This window comes from Dendrobates tinctorius, unplaced genomic scaffold (assembly GCF_039654945.1).
Source record: "Dendrobates tinctorius isolate UK_male_01 unplaced genomic scaffold, ASM3965494v1 ptg000315l, whole genome shotgun sequence".
Classification (NCBI taxonomy): domain Eukaryota; kingdom Metazoa; phylum Chordata; class Amphibia; order Anura; family Dendrobatidae; genus Dendrobates; species Dendrobates tinctorius.
Genome location: NW_027361982.1, coordinates 5796141 through 5818430, shown reverse-complemented (window position 1 = coordinate 5818430; position 22290 = coordinate 5796141). Strand labels below are relative to the sequence as shown.

The 22290-nt window shown below is 47.0% G+C and overlaps 1 protein-coding gene across 7 annotated transcripts in view; it reads left to right on the top strand.

Moving 5' to 3' along the window:
• The window catches only part of PHF1 (PHD finger protein 1), a 31710-nt gene extending 18735 nt beyond the window's left edge, over nt 1–12975 (top strand). For 6 of the 7 annotated variants that reach the window (XM_073561338.1, XM_073561334.1, XM_073561339.1 and 3 more), the window contains exons 8-15: nt 8825–8893; nt 9290–9413; nt 10024–10091; nt 10646–10786; nt 10925–11039; nt 11118–11215; nt 11324–11401; nt 12341–12975. In XM_073561338.1, the coding sequence (XP_073417439.1) occupies nt 8825–8893; nt 9290–9413; nt 10024–10091; nt 10646–10786; nt 10925–11039; nt 11118–11215; nt 11324–11401; nt 12341–12572 (925 nt within the window). In that variant the 3' untranslated portion in view covers nt 12573–12975. The remainder of the gene's footprint in view (nt 1–8824; nt 8894–9289; nt 9414–10023; nt 10092–10645; nt 10787–10924; nt 11040–11117; nt 11216–11323; nt 11402–12340) is intronic. The other variant, XM_073561340.1, reaches the window with a different exon arrangement.
• The last annotated feature ends 9315 nt before the right edge of the window (nt 12976–22290 follow it).

The following is a 22290-nucleotide window of genomic DNA, read 5'->3' as shown; positions in this document are numbered from 1 at the left end:
CTTCAAGCTTCAAATCCTCAGATGGCGGACCAGGCGGTGCAAATTGCAGTGGTGGAAGATTACATGGTCCTTGCAGCGTTGGACTCTGCAAGAGGAATAGCGGGAATAGCATCAAACGCCATTACAATCCGGCGTATTCTCTGGCTAAGAGAATGGAAAGCGGATGCGGCCTCAAAAAAGTCCCTAGCAAATCTCCCGTACTTCAGTGGCCGTCTTTTCGGTGAAAAGCTGGATACAATGATATCCAATGCTACCGGGGGCAAAAGTACTTCCCTCCCTCAACTAAGACCAAAACGCACGTTTAAAAGGCGTAATCAATCTCGTTTCCGATCGTTTCGGAATTCTTCGGGCTGGTCCGTCTCACGCCCAGCACAAAACCGTAATCGTTCCCCCCGCAGGGACAACACACGGCGGCACAGAGGCCGGACAGGAACTGGCAATCAAAGGCAAGCCAGGCAAAACCTAAAGGAGGAAAACCTCAGACTTTTCCCTCGTCCTGACTCATGCCCTCTCGAAGACACCCCACTTGTTGGCGGACGACTGCTACTCTTTCAGCAGGTCTGGCTGCCTATTACAGAAGACAAGTGGGTCAAGGAAATAGTGTCTTCAGGATACAAAATCGAGTTTACTACCAGCCCACCGCACAGGTTTTTTCCATCTGTCCCTCCAAAATCCCCACTCAAAGCTCAGGCCTTCCGTCAAGCGGTTTCTTCCCTCCTGCGAGCAGGAGTCATAGTGCCAGTCCCAGCAGAAGAGCGCTTCCGAGGGTTCTACTCCAACCTGTTCGTGGTGCCCAAGAAGGGAGGCAGCATCCGACCCATACTAGACCTTAAGCAACTCAACAAGTACGTTCGAGTTCGTCACTTCCGCATGGAATCCCTCCGGTCAATCGTTGCGTCTATGGAAAAAGGAGAATATCTTGCCTCCATAGACATACAGGACGCATACCTGCATATACCAATTGCTCCCGCCCATCAGAGGTTTCTCAGATTCGCAATCAACCAAGACCATTATCAGTTTGTGGCCCTCCCGTTCGGTCTGGCCACGGCCCCCAGAACATTTACAAAGGTCATGGCAGCTACCATGGATGTTCTGCACTCCAGAGGCATAGTAGTCGTTCCATACCTGGACGACCTTCTCATCAAGGCCTCCACCCTCAAGGACTGCGAGGTCAACGTCTCGATCACGATCGACACTCTGACGCGCCTGGGATGGTTAGTCAATTTACAGAAGTCCTCGACTACCCCGAGTCAGTCTCTGACCTTCCTGGGGATGCTATTCGACACCTCCAAGGGTCTGGTGATCCTCCCCAGGGACAAGGCACTGGCTCTCCGTCTGGGAGTTCACACACTCCTCCGCAAGTCCCCCAGATCTCTCCGGTATACCATGAGAGTACTTGGCAGGATGGCAGCAGCAATGGAGGCGGTACCATTTGCCCAGTTTCACCTCAGACCCCTTCAACTGGCCATCCTCAAGTCCTGGGACAGGAATCCGTTCTCCCTCGACAGGGAATTCCGGTTATCAGCAAACACCAGGAGGTCCCTGCACTGGTGGCTCAAGCCAACCTCGCTTGCAAGGGGAAAATCCTTTCCGGTCAATGGAAGGTTTTGACCACCGACGCAAGCCTTATGGGTTGGGGCGCGGTGCACCTACATCACAGAGCGCAAGGCAGGTGGTCACCAAGGGAATCGACCATGCCCATCAACATCCTGGAAATTCGGGCCATCTTCCTGGCGTTGCAAGCCTTCCATCACTTGCTGGCAGACTTTCATATCAGAGTACAGTCGGACAATGCCACGGCAGTGGCATACGTGAACCATCAAGGCGGCACCCGCAGCATCCAGGCGATGACCGAAGTAACGCGTATCCTACAGTGGGCGGAGGATGCAAGGTCGGTACTCTCCGCGGTCCACATTCCGGGCGTGGACAACTGGGAAGCCGACTATCTCAGCCGACAAGGAATGGACTCTGGGGAATGGTCTCTCCATCCCGAAGTCTTCGGTCAGATCTGTCATCGTTGGGGGACCCCGGACGTGGATCTGATGGCATCCCATCTCAATGCCAAGGTTCCCAATTTCATGGCCAGGACGCGCGATTCGCGATCGCTCGGAGAAGATGCCCTGGTTCAGGACTGGACCCAGTTCCAGCTTCTGTACATTTTTCCACCCCTCCCCCTGATCTCCAGAGTCCTGAGGAAGATCAAACAAGAGGGTGTTCCCACCATTCTGATCGCTCCAGACTGGCCCAGGCGTACATGGTACGCCGACGTCGTGCAACTCACAGCAGACGCTCCCTGGCGTCTCCCCACACGTCCCGACCTCCTGTCACAAGGCCCGTTCTTCCACCAGAACTCAGGGGCTCTCAATTTGACGGAGTGGCCATTGAGACCTGGGTTTTGACCCAAGCAGGTTTTTTTCACCGGACGTTGTTAAAACCATGATCAGGGCTCGAAAGCCAACTTCAGCCAGGATTTACTATCGTACCTGGAAGGTTTTTCTTCACATGGTGCGACTCTCGTGGGCAGATTCCACTTCCCTATTCTCTTCCAAAGGCCCTCGGGTTCCTTCAGTCAGGCCTGGACGCCGGGCTATCCCTGGGCTCGCTGAAGAGCCAGGTCTCAGCGCTTTCAGTGCTCTTTCAGAGGCGTATTGCTAACAAGCCGCAAGTGTAGACTTTTCTCCAAGGGGTTTCCCGATTGGTTCCCCCCTACAAACGTCCGTTGGAGACGTGGGACCTCAACCTGGTCTTGACAGCACTACAGTCACCTCCTTTTGAACCCCTTAGGGTGGTCTCACTCCGCTTTCTATCGCAGAAAGTGGTTTTCCTGGTGGCAATCACCTCGCTACGCAGGGTGTCTGAACTTTCAGCTCTTTCCTGCAGACAACCCTTCCTGGTTTTTCATCAGGACAAGGTGGTTCTCCGTACAGTACCATCCTTCCTTCCGAAGGTCGGGTCCAGCTTCCACCTCAATGAGGAAATATCACTACCGTCTCTTTGCCCGGCTCCCGTTCATAGGGTAGAGAAGGCTCTGCATACGCTTGACCTTGTCAGGGCATTGCGTGTTTACGTGTCTAGGACTGCTCCTTTCCGGAAGTCTGATTCACTTTTCCTTCTTCCAGAAGGCGTTCGCAAGGGCCTACCGGCTTCCAAAGCCACCCTTGCTAGGTGGATCAAGTCCACCATTCAAGAGGCTTACCGCCTCAACAATTCTCCTCTTCCGGCCGGTATCACGGCACACTCTACGCGGGCGGTAGGGGCCTCTTGGGCCATTCGGCATCAAGCCTCAGCACATCAAGTGTGTAAGGCAGCCACTTGGACTAACCTGCACACATTTACAAAACACTACAGAGTGCATACCCAGTCCTCAGCGGATGCGAGCCTGGGTAGACGGGTCCTGCAGGCGGCAGTACTCCAAGTCTAGGGGACTGTCGGCACAATATTTGTCCACTGCTTCCCACCCAGTGACTGCTTTAGGACGTCCCACGGTTCTGTGTCCCCCAATAAGGCGACAGAGTAAAGGAGATTTTTGTGTACTCACCGTAAAATCTCTTTCTCTTAGCCTTTAATTGGGGGACACAGCTCCCACCCTGTAGCCCTTGCGGACCGTTGTTACGGTTGGGTTCTCATATTGTTGTTTGAGCCTGTTTATAGTAGCCTTTTTTTTTTTTACAGGCATGGTTATGTTTCTGGTATATTCCTCCTAATGCTTTTGCACAAAACTGGAGAAGGCTGACGCCGTCCAGGGGTGTATACTGCAGAGGAGGAGCCAAAGTTAATCTTTTTCAGATTCTGCATAGTGTCGCCTCCTAGTGGACAGCAGCATAACACGGTTCTGTGTCCCTCAATTAAAGGCTAAGAGAAAGAGATTTTACGGTGAGTACACAAAAATCTCCTTTTTTTGGAAGCTGGAAAATCTTTTTTTTCTGCGGTTTAGCCTGCGGGTTTCCCCTGCGGTTTAACACCTGCCATGGAGCAGGTGCCAAACCGCAGCAGAATCCGCTTAATGAATTGGCATGCTGCGGATTTGAAACTGCAACAAATCATAGTAACATAGTAACATAGTTTTGAAGGCTGAAGGAAGACCTTATGTCCATCTAGTTCAGCCTATTTTTAGTGCAGCTGTTCTGCATTGTTGATCCTGGGGAAGGCAAAAAAACCCACAGATTAGAAGCCAATTTTCTCCATAGGGAAAAAAATTCCTTCCCCTAAGCTGGGTCAACCATCTACCTATAATATTATGTTATTCGTAACCTTCTATACTGTTACTCACAAGAAAAGCATCCATTCCTTTCTTAAATTCATTCAGTGAGTTGGCCATCACCACTTCCTCAGGAAGAGAATTCCAGAGCCTCACTGCTCTTACCGTGAAGAACCCTCTTCTATGCTGGTGCAGAAATTGTCTTTCCTCCAAACGAAGAGAATGCCCCCTTTCTTGTCACAGTCCTTGGTACAAACAGTTCATTGGAGAGATCTCTGTATTGTCCTCTGATATACTTGTACATATATATTAGGTCTCCCCTAAGTCTTCTCTTTTCTAGAGTAAATAGACCTAATTTTGATAACCTTTCTGGGTATTGTAGTGAACCAACTCCATTTATCATTTTACTAGCCCGCCTTTGAACCCTTTCAAGTTCAGTAATGTCTTTCTTGAGCACCGGCGTCCAAAATTGCACACAATACTCCAAGTGTGGTCTGACGAGTGATTTGTACAGAGGGAGAATTATGTTTTCATCTCGTGTCCCTAGACCTCTTCTAATGCATCCCATGACCCTATTTGCTTTGATGGCAGCTGCCTGACACTGGGCACTCCAATTTAGCTTCTTATTGACTAAGATGCCTAATGCCCCAGTTACACACAGCGAGATCGCTAGCGACGCACCAACGATCCGATCTGGCTAAGATCGTTTGTGCATCGCTAGTAAGCAGTCATACAGGCCGATCTTCATAACGACGCATCAGCGATGTTACTAACGACCACTGTGATCGTTGGGACCGTGTCACACTGTCAATAGTAAATGATACAGACTTTGAATAGGCGTCCTTCAGCGCTACCTTTTCCACGCCCATCCGCACCGATTGGTGGCCACAAACTGCGCTCGCATTAATCTCATTGGGCGATATATTTTGCAAAGACAGAGCAAAATCCAGAAAATCGGTGAAAATACATGGAAATTACGCAGTAGCATCACCGACGGGGTCGATGAGAGAAAAACGCAATTGTGACTCGCACGGCAACGCAACAGGTATACCAGCTCAACACAACGCTCAGGATCAATGGACAGGGAACGACGCTACAGAGTCTTTTATAATGTTGCGGCAACCAATTGGAGCTTTGGGGGCGTTGCAAAGACAAAGTTTAATCACGCCTACGTTGTAGAGTTCGGAGTCTCCAACGAGGTCGCCCGTCGTTGATAAAGGGCGTCAAACACAGCGATGCATGCTGGTCAGCGTGACGCCAGCGATCAAAAAATGATCCTGAACGTTCAAGCACGATCAGCGACATCGCAGCAGGGTGCAGGGCCTTGCCGCGTGTCACACTGAGTGAGATCGCTACCGATATCGCTGTTGCATCACAAAATCGTTGTCGCTTTAGCGATATCGCTAGCGATCTCGCTGTGTGTAACTGGGCCTTAAGTCTTTTTCCATGTCTGATTTCCCCAGCAGTTTCCCATTTAGTAAGTAATTGTAGCATCTGTTTCTCCTTCCCATGTGCATAACCTTACACTTATCTGTGTTAAACCTCATTTGCCATTTTTCAGCCCAATTCTCCAATTTACTCAAATCTGTCTGTAGTTGCAAACTGTCCTCCTTTGTGTTAACTACCTTACATAGTTTTGTATCATCTGCAAATACTGATATTTTACTGTGTAAGCCATCCACTAGATCATTAATAAATATATTAAATAGTAGGGGGCCCAATACAGAACCCTGTGGTACCCCACTAGTAACCGTGGCCCAATCTGAGTGTGCCCCATTAATAACCACTCTTTGTTTTCTATCAATAAGCCAGCTACCTACCCATCTACACACATTTTCCCCTAGCCCAAGCTTTCTCTTGTTACTTACCAATCTTTTATGTGGGACAGTGTCAAATGCTTTAGAGAAGTCGAGATAAATGACATCCAATGATTCTCCTTGGTCCATTTGAGAGCTTACATCCTCATAGAAGCTGATCAGGTTACTTTGACAGGAGCGATCCTTCATAAATCCATGTTGATATCGAGTTAAACATTTATTAACATTGAGATATTCCATAATGGTATCCCTTAGAAACCCTTCAAAAATTTTACCCACAACCGATGTTAAGCTTACCGGTCTATAGTTTCCAGGTTCCCTTTTACACCCCTTTTTGAATATTGGTACCACATTTGCTTGCCGCCAATCAAAAGGAACAGACCCTGTTTCTATAGAGTCTTTAAATATAAGGAATCACATTATTTAACTCCCTTAATATCCGAGGGTGAATGCCATCAGGGCCTGGTGACTTGTCAATTTTAATCTTACTAAGGCGGTTCTGCACTTCTTCCTGGGTTAGGCAGGTAATACTTAATGGGGAGTTTACATTATCACTCTGCATTTCCCCTGGCAAATCCTTTTCCTTTGTGAACACTGTTGAGAAAAAAGTATTTAAAACATTTGCTTTTCCCACATCGCGCTCTACGATTTCACCCTCATTGTTCTTTAAAGGGCCGACACCATCAATTTTAATCATTTTACTGATTATATAATTAAAGAATAGTTTGGGGTTTGTTTTACTTTCCTTAGCAATGAGTCTCTCAATTTCCACTTTTGCTAAATGTATTTGTTTTTTACACATTTTATTTTTTTCTCTAACTTTTTAATGCTTCCTCATTGCCTTCTTGTTTTAGCTTCTTAAATGCCTTGTTCTTGTTATTTATTGCCCTTTTTACATCCTTATTTAGCCACATTGGTGTTCTCCTGTTCCTAGCCCTTTTATTTCTGTACGGTATGGCTAGTTCGCAGTGGGTGTGTAAAACTGATTTAAATATTTCCCATTTATTTTCTGTGCTCCTATTTTTGAGGACATTGTCCCAATCAATTCGGTGAAGGTCCTCTCTAAGCTGATCAAACTTTGCTTTCCTGAAATTCAGCGTTTTTGTAACCCCCTTCCAGGGCACCTTACTGAAGGACAAGTGGAATTGTATTATATTGTGGTCACTGTTCCCTAGGTGCCCATCGACTCGTACTTCTGTTATTCTATCTGGCCTGTTGCTTAAAATTAAGTCCTGAAGGGCTGTCCCTCTAGTTGGGCCCTGCACAAGTTGTGACAGATAATTATCCTTGGTCACTGACAGAAATTGGTTTCCTTTCTGAGATACGCAGGTTTCAGTTTCCCAGTCTATGTCGGGGTAGTTGAAGTCCCCCATAATAATCACCTCATTGTGATTTGCTGCTTTGTCTATTTGTTTCAATAATACATTTTCAGTGGCTTCTGTTATATTTGGTGGCTTATAGCAAACCCCTATGAGGATTGTATTACTTTTCCCTCCTTGTATCTCCACCCATAGAGACTCCACCTCTTCGTTTCCCTCTTGTATATCTTCTCTTAGTGTGGGCTTTAAAGTGGACTTTATATATAGACAGACTCCACCCCCTTTCTTTTTTTTTATGATCCCTCCTAAACAAATCATATCCTTGCAAGTTAGCCGCTCAGTCATAGCTGTCGTCTAACCATGTCTCAGTTATTCCTACTATGTCGTATTTTTCCTCATACATTACCGACTCCAGATCTTCAATCTTATTGGTCAGGCTTCTTGCGTTGGTCAGCATGCAGGAAAGAAGTTTTGCTTCCTTTTTCTTAGCTTCCTTCTGAGTACCCTGTCTTGGGTCCTCTTTACCACATCTAGTATCCTTGATTAGTTTGTCCTTCTGCTGCATGTTCTTGTCTGCTGTTTTTCCTCCCATCCCCTCTTCTTCTAGTTTTTCTGCACAGAAAATTCTGCACCGTGTGCACTGCGGATTTAATTTCGCATAGACTTAGGCTATGTGCCCACGTAGCGTTTTTTAAACGCTCAGGAAACGGGTTCTCCTTCCCAGAAAACGCAAGTTTTTGCCGCGATTTTTTTGCTCGTTTTTTTTTGGCGAAAAAAACGCGCGGTTTTGATGCGTTTTTTTCAGTGCGTCTTTTGGACTATAGGAAATAGGCCAAAATGCATTAAAATGAATGGGATGCTTCTGTTAAGCGTTTTTGATGCGGTTTGACCCTGAAAAACGCATCAAAAACGCTTAAAAAAAACACTACGTGAGCACACAGACTAAAAGGGTACTGTACACCGCAGCAGAAACTGCAACCTGCAGCAGAATCCACAACGTGTGCCCACACCCTTATTAACCCCCAGCTGGCCAATACTGCTGTATGCACATTTATGGGGGATTTAGGGAATGCAGCTGTTGATCTGTACGATCTGTCACCAGCTGCTCCTGTACCCCTGCATTATCAGTCTGCTAGAGACAGGAACATTTAGTTTTCTACGGTTGGCAAATTTTTAATACATGACATGTTTTATATCGTCTCACACATTGGGAATAGTTCTCATGATGACTCTATGACTATAAAAATGGCAAATTGAGGTCTATAGATGGGATATTATAGATTTTGGACCATATCCAACTTCCAAATGATTGGTCTCTAACCTTCCAGAAGTTGTGTGGATCAACAGTCCAGAGCACATGACTCTAAATAATGAAAATGTCTTGTTAGATGCTGATTTCTACCTTTGAGATCAGTGAAATCATGAAGAGCTGTGGGAAGAGGGAGATGTGATGTGAGTGACCATGGAATATTTCACTTTCTGTTTGTCAGGTTTTATGTTTTTGAGTGCTCAGTCTGTACGAGAGGTCCAGAAAACGCCTGGAGACTTCCTCTGGGATGGTGAGTGTTGTGGGTTGTACTGATAACGGCATTAATCACACAGATAATAGTAACACACTCAGGATTTTGTACAGTCGCCGTCCCTCCCTTTTGGCCTGTGGTTGATACTCGGGTTCAGTATTCATGTGCATTGTTTGCATGAAAAGTCATTGCCATCTATTATTCCCTGTTATCATCCATTAGGAAGAATTTGATTGCACTGTACTTCAGTGTCCCCATAATCAGTACGTTACATCATACGGTTCCAGTGCTGACCGTCTCTAGAAATATTTGATGTAATTTTTATATTTTTACTTCTATTTTTATAGTTTTATTTTTAGCGACCTTTTTGTGACTTTTTACCTTTCCCTCTTTCATGGTAACAAATATTGCAATGTTTCTATCTATCTCTGGCAGGGTGGATGTGTCGCACCTCGTCCTCTATCACCTCAGTATTTGCTGTAAGAAGAAGTATTTTGATTTTGAGAGGGAAATCTTGTCGTTTGTGAATGAGAACTGGGAGAGTCTGCTACTGGGAGAAGTAAGTTATGTAATCTCCTAATGTGATCTTCATGTTTCTGGGGAGTCTAGTGGAACCGTATGAACGTGCAGCCTCCCAGACCTGTTATACCATTTGTGTAGCACTATGATAACATGATGGCTTGTATTATATAAAGACGCTCCCTGTTTATATGCTCTCTAGGCGGAAAAAAAATGGTGGGTCCCTTGTTTGAGATCTCTTACTGCCCAGATCGGAATCAAGCTGTCTTCTTACTACATGGATGGCCATTCATCTGAATACCCCCCCCATATAATACTACATTGCTGCAGGGGTAATCCCTGGCTGGATGTGTCTTCTCTTTATGCTAGGGGTGTCGAGAAAGGGACATGGCGAATATCACCTGATCAATCTGTAAGGGGTCGTCTCTGATGAAAACATCAACTTTTCCACATTAATGAGGGACACCTGCAATAGATTTCCAAAAATACTAGAAATTCAGTTTCATTATAAACTAATAAATCTGATTTTCCCATGTCCGTGTTTTTTACAGTTCCCCTTTTTATGATATTCCTCATAGTGCTGTAAATTGCAATGACTTTATTCTTGACCTGTGTACAGAGCAGATAATCTGACCATTCATGATCTTCAGCTTACAGATACCCCTCGCTCGGACAGGTACTCCCATCTGCTTCACGCCTTGACAGCTGAGAAAGACAGGTAAGAAGCTGCTGTCTGAGGTCAGTGTTCACACATGGTCGATGTGACGGGCCAATGACTGCGTGACAATATTCTACAAGTGATGTCTGCTAAAGGTACTGTCACACTTAGCGATGCACCAGCGATCCCGACCAGCGATATGACGCGGTCAGGATCGCTGGTGCATCGCTAAGTGGTCGCTAGTGAGCTGCCACACAGGCATATCTCACCAGCGACATAGCAGGGGTCGGGGGTCGCTACTTACCTGTCAGACGAGGCGATCCTGACGTCCTCCCACCCGTGTCCACGCGTCGCTCGTCAGCGCCACAGGAAGCCCGGCAGGAAGCTGACGACGAGAAATGGCCCAGGACGTTCTCGCGCAATCAGCGATAGCCAGCGGGGGAGCCAGTCGGGGGTAAGTATCAGACATAACAATATCGCTGCTACGTCACAAAACCAGTGACGTTACAGCGATATTGCTAGCGATATCGCTTAGTGTGACAAGCCCTTAACTGTCAGAGATCTTTGTATGTAACGAGCTTTGCTATTAGATAAAGTTTCCTTCTTGCTCGTAGATTTATCTCTGGAAAGGAGATTAAGAAGAAGAAGTGTCTTTTTGGACTGCAGAGTCGGGTCCCCCCTCCTGCCCCACAGACAACGGTGACGGAGCTGAGGCTACAGGAGGCAGACGTGAGAGGCTCCACTCCTTGTGTAAGGTGAGGGACCCCTTCCTGCCAGGCGATCTGGTGCTCCATATAATACTCCTATGAAACATTACTGTGTGTATATATATCATGCTGCATTCCGTGTCTTCCTTCACCTCCGCAGCGAGCGGATATAAAGATCTCTTGCAGTTCCCTTTTAGGGAGGATGGGGGTCCTGAGACGTCCCCCACACAAAACAAAAACACCAAACATAGAAAAACGGACTCGGAAGGAGAGGCAGAAGCTGCAGAGAGCTCTTACCCAGGTAATTTGGAGGGGTGTTAAGTGCTCGGCAGGTGGGAGATGCGCTGTGAAATCTACATGACGTCTGTCCTTGTTGTAGGATGTGGTACAAAACCCTTTTAGTTGTAACCAGGAGTACCTGGGATCTCGCAGTAGCGCCTACAACTTCCGCCGTACTGGAGCGCGCTGCCTGCAGAGGTAAGGGTGCATCCAATAAATAACTAAATAGTAAAATCATCTACTTGCATGTTGTCCAACACCATGGATGGACATTGCACCCTTTTAATGATCTTCTTCTTATTCCAGCCCTCCAATTAGGATGTTCGCCTCTTTCCATCCGTCAGCAAACACTTCTGGGACTGTGGCTGCTTCCCTCCAGTCCAGGTGCGTGTGCTCAGTTTCCAGTGACTGGACAGGGAGTTGACGGCTATATATGTAGGATTTCACATGTGACTTTTAAAGCGAGTTTACAATATTTTTTTTAAGTTACCAGAGAATAGGGATACAATAAAAGAAAGAAACACTCGCCCCTGGAATCTGATCTGTTTCCATTAGACCAGAGGTGATGACACCCAGCCACTCATCACTGGACCATACAGACATTCTGTGGCCTCAGCGGTCAGGTCACTTCTGGGCTGGTAGAGACTATCAGAGCGCCAAGTAAGTATAGTTGGTTTCTTTCTTTTATAAGGATCCCTATTCTTTGGTAACTTAAAAAAAAAAACACTTTAGTTACTGCTCATGCTGAGACTGGTCCGCACCAATTAAACATGACCTTTATTAAGAACTTTGGAAGATTTAGAATCTAAAATCAGTAATTTTTTGACTCAAGTTCCCTATGGCGAGGCGATCTCCGGTGAAATCTCAATTTTCTGTCTGCTAACCTTCAAAATAATCAGGGGAGATACTAAACAAAAGGCACCAAAAACTGTCCTGAATAATTCCATAATTCGGAGTACAGGCCATGCACATTGATTATTATACGTGGTATATACCTCACCCGATAGAAAAGGGGACATGGCAATGAAAAGTGGTAAAATGCACTAGATTGGCATGGACCTTTACACCACGGTGCGAACTATTGAAGTAAAATAAGACGTCCAAGAGGTGCCACGAAGAAAAGGGTAAAATAATCAGATATATCAAATCTATTACACAGCGTGCACTTCTGACACATTTGGCATAGATTCTGCAGTCTGAGCTCAGGGCAATGTCAATAAATCTCTCCGGGTTTGTAGGCGGATTCTCAGGTGACTTCTAAAGGACCTGACTAATTTATCTGTGAAATCCAGTGTGAAATTCGATGTTCTCCGTCTATTTCAGTGAGGTGTCTCCTGCAGTCTCAGAAGTGTCTCCGCTTCTCCCCGAGGTGCTGGAGCCACCAATCCCTGTTCCAGAGCCATCCTCTCCTCCCGCACCTCCATCCTCATCCTCCTCCGATGGCTGCGAGTGGTCCGGGTCACCAGAGCAGGGTACCAAGGTGCTCGCCCGGAGGGTCACTGCAGAGGGGGCTATTGAATATTTAGTGGAAAGGGAAGAAGGGGAAATCTTCTGATTCATGGAAATGCACACTGATCACGCGCTCTTCTCTACCATGTGCTACCTGCGAGGATCCCACGATCTTGGCTTATTGTACATACAGCTCTCCAAGGCTGATCCTGGACTTTCTGTACACGCGTGTACATAGCGCTGCTTGTGATTCTCGTCGTGTCACGTGTTTATACTGCGTCAGCTCGCGAGGCTGCATCACATCACACATGGACAGATTGATAATGACATGAAGGAAGTCTGAGCTTTTTATTTTGTATTTCATAATTTACTATGTGGGATTGAAGGTCCGATGTTCTGTCTGCTCTAGGCTCTGGTTTAAGATGGTGTCTGTTTGGTTCTTGTCTATTAGACTCTTCATGGAAAAAACACATACATGTCTGTCTGAGATTATTAAAAAAGAGACACAAGTTTTCCTTCTCTGTTGTAATCTATTGCTGGTTTCACCGTTCACAGGTTATTGGTTTTTCTACATAGTTGAAAAAAATACAGAGATCTATCAGGTCCAACATACAGTCCTAACATGTTGATCCAATGGAAGGTAGAAACCCCATGAGGCAGATGCTAAATCCTTTCCTTCTGGGAGCCACATGACTTCCCTGGTTCAATATCCTATCGTAGAATCTAGTAATAATAACCTGCAATACTACATTTATCAAGAAAAGCATTCAGGCCCTTATAGAAGTGTTCAACAAAGTGAACACCACAAAATTGTGTTCTTGAGGATTAAATAGTCTAACTGGTCTTACAATAAAGAATCCATAGTCTTGCTGCTCTTACAGTAAATAATCTATAGTCTCGCTGCTCTTACAGTAAAGAATCTATAGTCTCAGTGCTCTTACATTAAAGCATCCATAGTCTCACTGCTTGTACAGTAAAGAATCTATAGTCTCACTGCTCTTACAGTAAAGAATCCATAGTCTCACTGCTTGTACAGTAAAGAATTTATAGTCTCACTGCTCTTACATTAAAGAATCCATGGTGTCACTGCTCTTACAGTAAAGACAGTAAAGAATCTATAGTCTGATCTTATAGTAAAGAATCCATTCTCTGTTTAAACCTTAAAAAATCTATAGTTTCACTGCTCTTTTTTAATAAAGTATCTTTATTGAAGTTTTCCAACAATTTTTACACGAACATATTACCCACTTCGGGTAAACACAGAAAATTAAGAACAACTGGGAAGGGGGGGAAATGGGAGATGGAAAGGGAAATACCAAATTAAATTAAAAACAAAAATTCCCATTCTACAAAAAAAAGGGACAAAACATATAGGCATCACCACAGTAATGTCTAGAAAGAAAACATCTCCTTTTGGAGCTTCTAGTCATGTAATCATTATTATTACTCATGGGATAAACATGGATCATATCTCTCATAATCCTCTTTATTAGATCAAGTCCAATCTACACTCACTGGCCACTTTATTAGGTACACCATGCTAGTAAGGGGTTGGACCCCCTTTTGCCTTCAGAACTGCCTCAATTCTTCGTGGCAGAGATTCAACAAGGTGCTGGAAGCATTCCTCAGAGATTTTGGACCATATTGACATGATGGCATCACACAGTTGGCGCAGATTTGTCGGCTGCACATCCCTGATGCGAATCTCCCGTTCCACCTCATCCCAAAGATGCTCTATTGGATTGAGATCTGGTGACTGAGGAGGCCATTTGAGTACAGTAAACTCATTGTCATGTTCAAGAAACCAATCTGAGATGATTCGAGCTTTATGACATGGCGCATTATCCTGCTGAAAGTAGCCATCAGATGTTGGGTACATTGTGGTCATAAAGGGATGGACATGGTCAGCAACAATACTCAGGTAGGCTGTGGCGTTGCAACGATGCTCAATTGGTACCAAGGGGCCCAAAGAGTGCCCAGAAAAAATTCCCCACACCATGACATCACCACCACCAGCCTGAACCGTTGATACAAGGCAGGATGGATCCATGCTTTCATGTTGTTTACGCCAAATTCTGACCCTACCATCCGAATGTCGCAGCAGAAATCGAGACTCATCAGACCAGGCAACGTTTTTCCAATCTTCTACTGTCCAATTTCGATGAGCTTGTGCAAATTGTAGCCTCAGTTTCCTGTTCTTAGCTGAGAGGAGTGGTACCCAGTGTGGTCTTCTGCTGCTGTAGCCCATCTGCCTCAAAGTTCGACGCACTGTGCGTTCAGAGATGCTCTTCTGCCTACCTTGGTTGTAACGGGTGGCAATTTGAGTCACTGTTGCCTTTCTATCAGCTCGAACCAGTCTGCCCATTCTCCTCTGACCTCTGGCATCAACATGGCATTTCCGGCCACAGAACTGCCGCTCACTGGATTTTTTTTCTTTTTCGGACCATTCTCTGTAAACCCTAGAGATGGTTGTGCGTGAAAATCCCAGTAGATCAGCAGTTTCTGAAATTCTCAGACCAGCCCTTCTGGCACCAACAATCATGCCACGTTCAAAGGCACTCAAATCACCTTTCTTCCCCATACTGATGCTCGGTTTGAACTGCAGGAGATTGTCTTGACCATGTCTACATGCCTAAATGCACTGAGTTGCCGCCATGTGATTGGCTGATTAGAAATTAAGTCTTAACACACAGTTGGACAGGTGTACCTAATAAAGTGGCCAGTGAGTGTATATCTCACTAATTCCTTCAACGGGAGCCCTGGTTCGTCCATCTAGGCTTCTTCTTACAGCAAATACTGAGGTAATAGAGGACAAGGTGCGACACATCCACCCTGCCAGAGACCACTTCCAAATGTTCAGTTTGTCTGAATTTTCTCTTTATATGTATATTTTTGAGTAAAATGCAAATTGTTGTTTTAGGCTACAAATTTCTGAATGTCTCCGAATTTCCAAGCAATAAATTATGGGTTTTTTTTTTCTAAAAAGGAGAAATGGTCAAATTTAAAAAAAAAAACAAAACAGTGTTACGTTTCCTGGAATGGACCCACTGGGCCGTGATACCAACCCACCATGGGCGATCCGACCAGGAGAGCGCAGGGCGCGCACTGGGAAGCACGCTGGATACAGGGGAGTGCAGAGCGCGCACTGGGAAGCACGCTGGATACAGGGGAGCGCAGAGCGCGCACTGGGAAGCACACTGGATACAGGAGAGTGTAGAGCGCGCACTGGGAAGCACACTGGATACAGGAGAGCGCAGAATGTGCACTGGTGGGAAGCACACTGGATACAGGAGAGTGCAGAACGCACACTGGGAAGCACGCTGGATAGAGGAGAGCACTGGGAAGCCCGCTGGATACAGGGGAGCGCGGGACGCACACTGGGAAGCACGCTGGATACAGGAGAGTGCAGATCGCTCACTGGGAAGCATGCTGGATACAGGAAAGTGCAGAGTGTGCACTAGGAAGCACGCTGGATACAGGAGAGTGCAGAGCGCTCACTGGGAAGCACGCTGAAAGTAGGAGAGCAGAGTGCACTAGGATGCACACTGGGACCTGAATATATAGGAGCCACCCATGCTGGAACCAAGACTGATCCAGCACAGATGCAGAGGTAATAATCAGACACTTCCTAAAACAGGAAGCAGCCTGATATACCTGTTGCAGCTGCTCGGAGGAGAGTACTTCCGGGTCAGGCTGCATAAGAAGCAGAGGAGGTGCGTGGCCACGGCCTAAGCAGCCGGATGCGCGCTTCCAACGGATGAGACCCTCGACGCGCCTGCCAAGCTGGAAGCGGAGGAGAGTCCCCCAGAGGATCCCGGCCCGCAGCATGCCGAGGAGCTTGGTAAGTATCCTGGGGCTGGGAGGCAGATGGCGGCGTAACAGTACCTCCCCCTTACATTCCCTCCTCTTGAGGCTGGGAAAAACTTTTCTAAGATACAAGGTGCAGTGATGTTCTCCAGAGGTTCCCACGGCCTCTCCTCAGTGCCAAACCCCTTCCAATCAAAAAGAAGGTTTTCCCCGTCACCTTTTTCATGGCGAGTATATCTCTCACCTCAAAAATGTCCTCGTAACTAACAGGACCAGGAGTGCGACAGAGGAGTGATTAAACACCACGGGTTTGAGGAGGGAGACATGGAAGGTGTTGGGAATACAGAGCGAGGCAGGCAACTTCAACTTGTAGGCCACATCATTGATTCGTCCCAAGATCTCAAAAGGACCGATGTATCGAGGACCCAACTTGTAGGAGGGATTCTAAAGCCGGATATACTTGGATGAAAGCCATACTTTGTCACCGGGAAGATACAGAGGTGGGTCCAAACGTCTTTTGTCAGCATGTCTCTTCATCCTGTCACCTGCTTTGACAAGAGCTCCTTTGGTCTCCTCCCAAATCTTAGAGAACTCTAGTGACAAAGAGTCAGCTGCAGGTACATTCGAGACTGACAGAACCGGTATGGGCATATTAGAATGTTGTCTCGAAACAATGAAGAAAGTAGACTTGTTGGAAGCGTCACTAGTATGATTGTTATAGGCAAATTCGCCCCAAGGAAGAAGACAGGCCCAATTTTCCTGGTGAGCATTGGAAAAATGGCGAAGGTAAGATGTCAGGGTCTGGTTGGTACGTTCCACTTGACCGTTGGTCTGTGGGTGATAGGCCGAAGAAAAATCCAAAGCCATGTTCATAAGCTTGCAGAGAGCCCTCCAAAATCTGGAAGTAAACTGAACTCTGTCAGATACAATGCCTTGTGGAAATCCATGAATCCTGAAGATATGAGCATTAAAGGTCCTTGCCAATTCGGAGGCCGAAGGCAAACCTGGCAGAGGGATAAAGTGGGCCATCTTAGAGAAGCGATCCACGACAACCAAGATTACCATGCAACCAGAGGAGCGAGGAAGATTGGTGATGAAATCCATAGCTATATGTTGGCATGGGGCCGAAGGTACCGGGAAAGGCTGCAGCGTACCAGAGGGAAGTTGCCTTGGAATCTTGTTCTTGGCGCAGGAGGGACATGAAGCTATAAAATTCTCGATGTCTTGGCGTAGAGAGGACCACCAATAGTGGCGGGATATGAGAGAGTCTTTATCCCTGCATGACCAGCAAACTTGGATGAATGGCCCCAGAGTAACACCTTTCAGTCATCCTCGGCAAAAAACGTCCTCCCGGGGGTAAATTAGCCAAACCCAGGGGAGTCACAATGATAATCCCTGAGGGATCTATGATGTGGGAAGGATCCTCCTCGGCATCAGCTGGCTGAAAGGACCTGGACAGGGCATCAGCCTTGATGTTCTTATGGCCTGGTCTAAAGTGCAGTTCAAAATGGAAGCGGGCAAAAAACGGACCATCTGGCCTGCCGGGGATTAAGTCTTTGAGCCGACTGAATGTAGGACAGATTCTTGTAGTCGGAGAAAGCTATGAAAGGATGCACTGCCCCCTCAAGAAGGTACCGCCATTCCTCAAGAGCCAATTTGATGGCCAATAGCTCTCTGTCCCCAATGGAATAATTGCGCTCCGCAGAAGAAAACGCTTTGGAGAAAAAAACGCAGGTGACTAAGTGACCGGAAGAGGACTTTTGGAGAAGCACTGCTCCTGCTCCCGTGGAGGAAGCATCCACCTCTAGAATGAACAGCTTGTTAGTCTCAGGACAATGAAGCACAGGAGTGGCTGCAAAGGCTTGCTTCAGAGACAAAAAGGCATCTTTAGCCTCCAGAGACCAGACATGGGAGTTGGCTTCCTTACGGACAAGAGCCGAGATAGGCTTAGATAGCAAGAAAAAATGTGGGATGAACTGTCTGTAATTGTTCGCGAATCCAAGGAACCGTTGGATAGCTTTTACTCCGAGAGGCAGTGGCCAGTTAAGGATGGCTGATGCTTTCTCTGGATCCATCTTCAAGTCGAAGTCCGAGATAATGTATCCCAAAAATGTTAAAGAGGTTTGTTCAAATATGCATTTCTCAAACTTGGTATATAGTAACAGCACTTGGCGAACGTCCCGCCGATGAGAAGATCGGTCCGAAGAGAAGACGAATATTGACTATGTAAACTATAATGCAGGAATATAGGAGGTCTCGAAAAATGTCATTAACAAACTCCTGAAATACCGTGGGTGCGTTGCAGAGGCCGAAGGGCAAGACCAGGTACTCGTAATGTCCGTCCTGCGGATTAAACGCAGTCTTCCACTCGTCCCCGGCGCAGATGCGGATCAGGTTGTAGGCACCACGAAGGTCAAGTTTGGTGAAGATCCTTGCTCCCCTCAAACGATCAAAAAGCTCCGGAATTAGAGGTAGGGGATACCTGTTCTTGATTGTGATGTCATTCAAACCTCTATAGTCAATACAGGGTTGGAGGGAGCCGTCCTTTTTAACAAAGAAGAACCCCGTGCCTGCGGGAGAGGAGGACTTTCGGATATATTCTGACATGGCCGGGGTCTCTGCTGGAGAGAGCAGGTATATTCTATCCCTAGGAGGAGTCGAACCCGGAATGAGCTCAATCGGGCAATCATACGACCGATGCAGAGGAAGACTCTCTGCCTCCTTCTTGTAGAAAACATCCGTGAAAGACCAGTAGGCAGCGGGTAACCTAACAGGAACAGGTGGAGGCTGTGATGTTCCAACCGGTCGAACTGGCAGCAGGCACCTCTCCTGGCAATGCTGACCCCAACGAAGTATGTTACCAAAACGCCAGTCGAGGGTCGGCTCATGCGCCCTTAACCAGGGTAGACCAAGAAGGGCGTGGGACATGTCAGAGAGAACGTAGAAGGCAATCTTCTCCTGATGCAGAGCCCCAACTTGCAACTCCAGTTCTTCGGTAACCTTAGTGACTGCCTCCGGTAAAGGTCTCCGGTCCACAGAAGCAATCTACCGAGGATTTTCCAGGGTCTTAACTAGGATCTGGTACTTATCCACCTCTTCAAGCCTAATGAAGTTCCCTTCTGCGCCCGAATCCACGTATGCCACCTTGGTATAGCGTTTAAGACCTAAAGACAACTAGACAGTCAGGGTTAAGGGTAGAGAAGAATCACATACACCTAGGGAGGCCTCTCTTACCTGACCTAGGCGGAGGAGTTTCCCGGCCGCACTAGGCAGGAACGAAGCAAATGAGAAGCATCTACACAGTATAGGCATAGGCCTTAAGCAAGTCTCACGTCGACGTTTCGCCGCCATTTTGAGTCGATCCACTTGCATCGGTTCAGATGCTGCTGTGAAGAAGACACTACAGAACGTGGGCTAAGTGGCCTGTGGATGGTTGGAGATGGGCGAGTAGGTCTATCTCGAGCCACTTCATGATTACGCTCCTGGAATCGTAGGTCAATATGGATAGCGAGAGAAATCAAATCCTCGAGAGAGATTGGGGTATCTCAACCAGCGAGCTCATCCTTAATTCGACCTGACAACCCACGCCAGAAAGCACCGACCAACGCCTCAATATTCCACCCAACTCCGAGGCCAGAGTGCGAGAACGAACGGCATATTGCCCAACAGTAAGTGAACTTTAGTGGAAGTTAAAGAGGTTAAAGTATTACAGGCCAGGCGACCCGGTTTATCAAAAACTCTACGGAAGGTTTAAAAAAAATTTGCAACTGAGAGACTATGGGGTCATCACGTTCCCACAAAGAATTTACCCACGCCAATGCCTCACCCTCCAGATGTGAAACCACAAACATCACCTTAGCCCAATCAGTGGGATATTGCTGTGGCGACAACTCAAAATGTAGACGACACTGATTTAAAAAACCTCAGCAAAGTTTGGGATCACCATTATACCAAAGCGGTTTACCAAGGTGAGGTGGGGGATGAGGAGTAGAATCGAGAGCCCGGGAAGGCGCCGAGGCAGCAGACTGTAGGGAGAGCAGACGGTCATCCACTGAGACCATATAACTCAATATATCGGCCTGAGTGTCGTGCTGCTGATCAAACTACAGCTGGAGACTGGCATGCTGGGTAGCATTTCCCAGATCAACGGCCTGTAAGGCCGACAAACGAGAATCCATGGATTTCAAGAAGGACATAATGCGACTCTGAGTCTCCTGCAAATATACCAACTCTTTTTGAGCGGTGGCAGAGGCACCAGCGGGATCCATGGCCTGATTATTCTATTATGTCTCCTGGAGTGGACCCTCTGTGCCGTGATACCAACCCACCCTGGGCAAGCTGACCTAATTAGGACCACCCCCTATACAGGGAGCGTCAGGGGCAGACCCAGGGGGGTAAAGTACCACGAATGCTGGTACCAGGAGGCCGGCTCGAAGGAGACTAGGGAAGAAGGCACGCAAGAAACTAAAGTTAGCAGGGCGAGTACGGAGAAGCACACTGGGTTCTGAAGAAAGCACGCGGAGTACAGGAGCGTGCAAAGTGCATACGGGAGAGCGGGGAGCATGCACTAGGAAGCACACTGGATACAGGAGAGTGCAGAGCATGCACTGGGAAGCACGCTGGATACAGGAAAGTGCAGAGCATGCACTGGGAAGCACGCTGGATACAAGAGAATGCAGAGCGCTCACTGGGAGGCATGCTGGATACAGGAAAGTGCAGAGCCTGCACTGGGAAGCACACTGGATACAGGAGAGTGCAGAGCGCTCACTGGGAAGCACGCTGGATACAGGAAAGTGCAGAGCCTGCACTGGGAAGCATGCTGGATACAGGAGAGTGCAGAGCACGCACTGGGAAGCACGCTGAAAGTAGGAGAGCAAAATGCACAAGGATGCACACTGGGACCTGAATGCATAGGAGCACCCGTGCTGGAACCAAGACTGGTCCAGCACGGTTGCAGAGGAAATAATCAGGCACTTCCTAAAACAGGAAGCGGCCTGATATACCTGTTGCAGCCGCTCTTCGGAGAGTACTTCCGGGTCAGGCTGCATAAGAAGCAGAGGAGGCGCATGGCCGCAGCCTAAACAGCCGGGTGTGTGCGCCTGATGGATGGAACCCTCGGTGTGCCTGCCAAGCCGGAAGCGGAGAGACCCCCGGAGGAGCCCGACCTGCGGCACGACGAGGAGCGAGGTAAGTATCCCGGGGCTGGGGGGCAGATTGCGGGTAACACCCAGTGCTTTCAGACCAGAAATAATGCAAAGAAAGCAAATTCATAATCATTTACAAATAACAATACTAATGTTTTAACTCCGGAAGAGTTCAGAATTCAATATTTTGTGGAATAACCATTATTTTTAAAAAGAGCTTTCATGCGTTTTGGCATGCTTGCCACCAGTCTTTCACACTGCTTCTGGCGCAAAAATTTAAGCAGTTCTTCTTTGTTTGATGGTTTGTGACTATCCATCATCCTCTTGACCACATTCCAGAAGTTTTCAATGGGGTTCAGGTCTGGAGAATGGGCTGCCCATGAAAGGGTTTTGATGTGGTGGTCTCTTAATTTTTGCCAGAGCTGTATAAACCAGTTTTATTTTGTTGATATATTCCTTTTTTGTTGTGCTCTCAGTATCCAACCAGTGTTGTGCAATTAGTTTCCTTGCTAAATACAGCATTCGTGCTATAGCTATTTTACCTGGCTCAGTTGTCTGTAGATCTTCCACATACCCCAGCACACAAACTAAGGGCGTAGTTTCCAATATCACCTTAAACACTCGTCTAATTAATCCTAGTACTTTCCTCCAGTATCCCTCCAGTTTAGGACATGACCACATCATATGAAGTAGAGTAGCCGGCTCCACCCCACACCTAGGACAGCATGCGTCTGCTCTGGCCCCAATCTTACACATAAACTCCGGTACTCTGTACATACATCTTATGTATTAGATAAAGTTAAGAAAGTCTATGCGCTTCACTAAGAGAGTACCCTTTCCAATATATCCATTGACCCTCTTCTATTGGGCCAA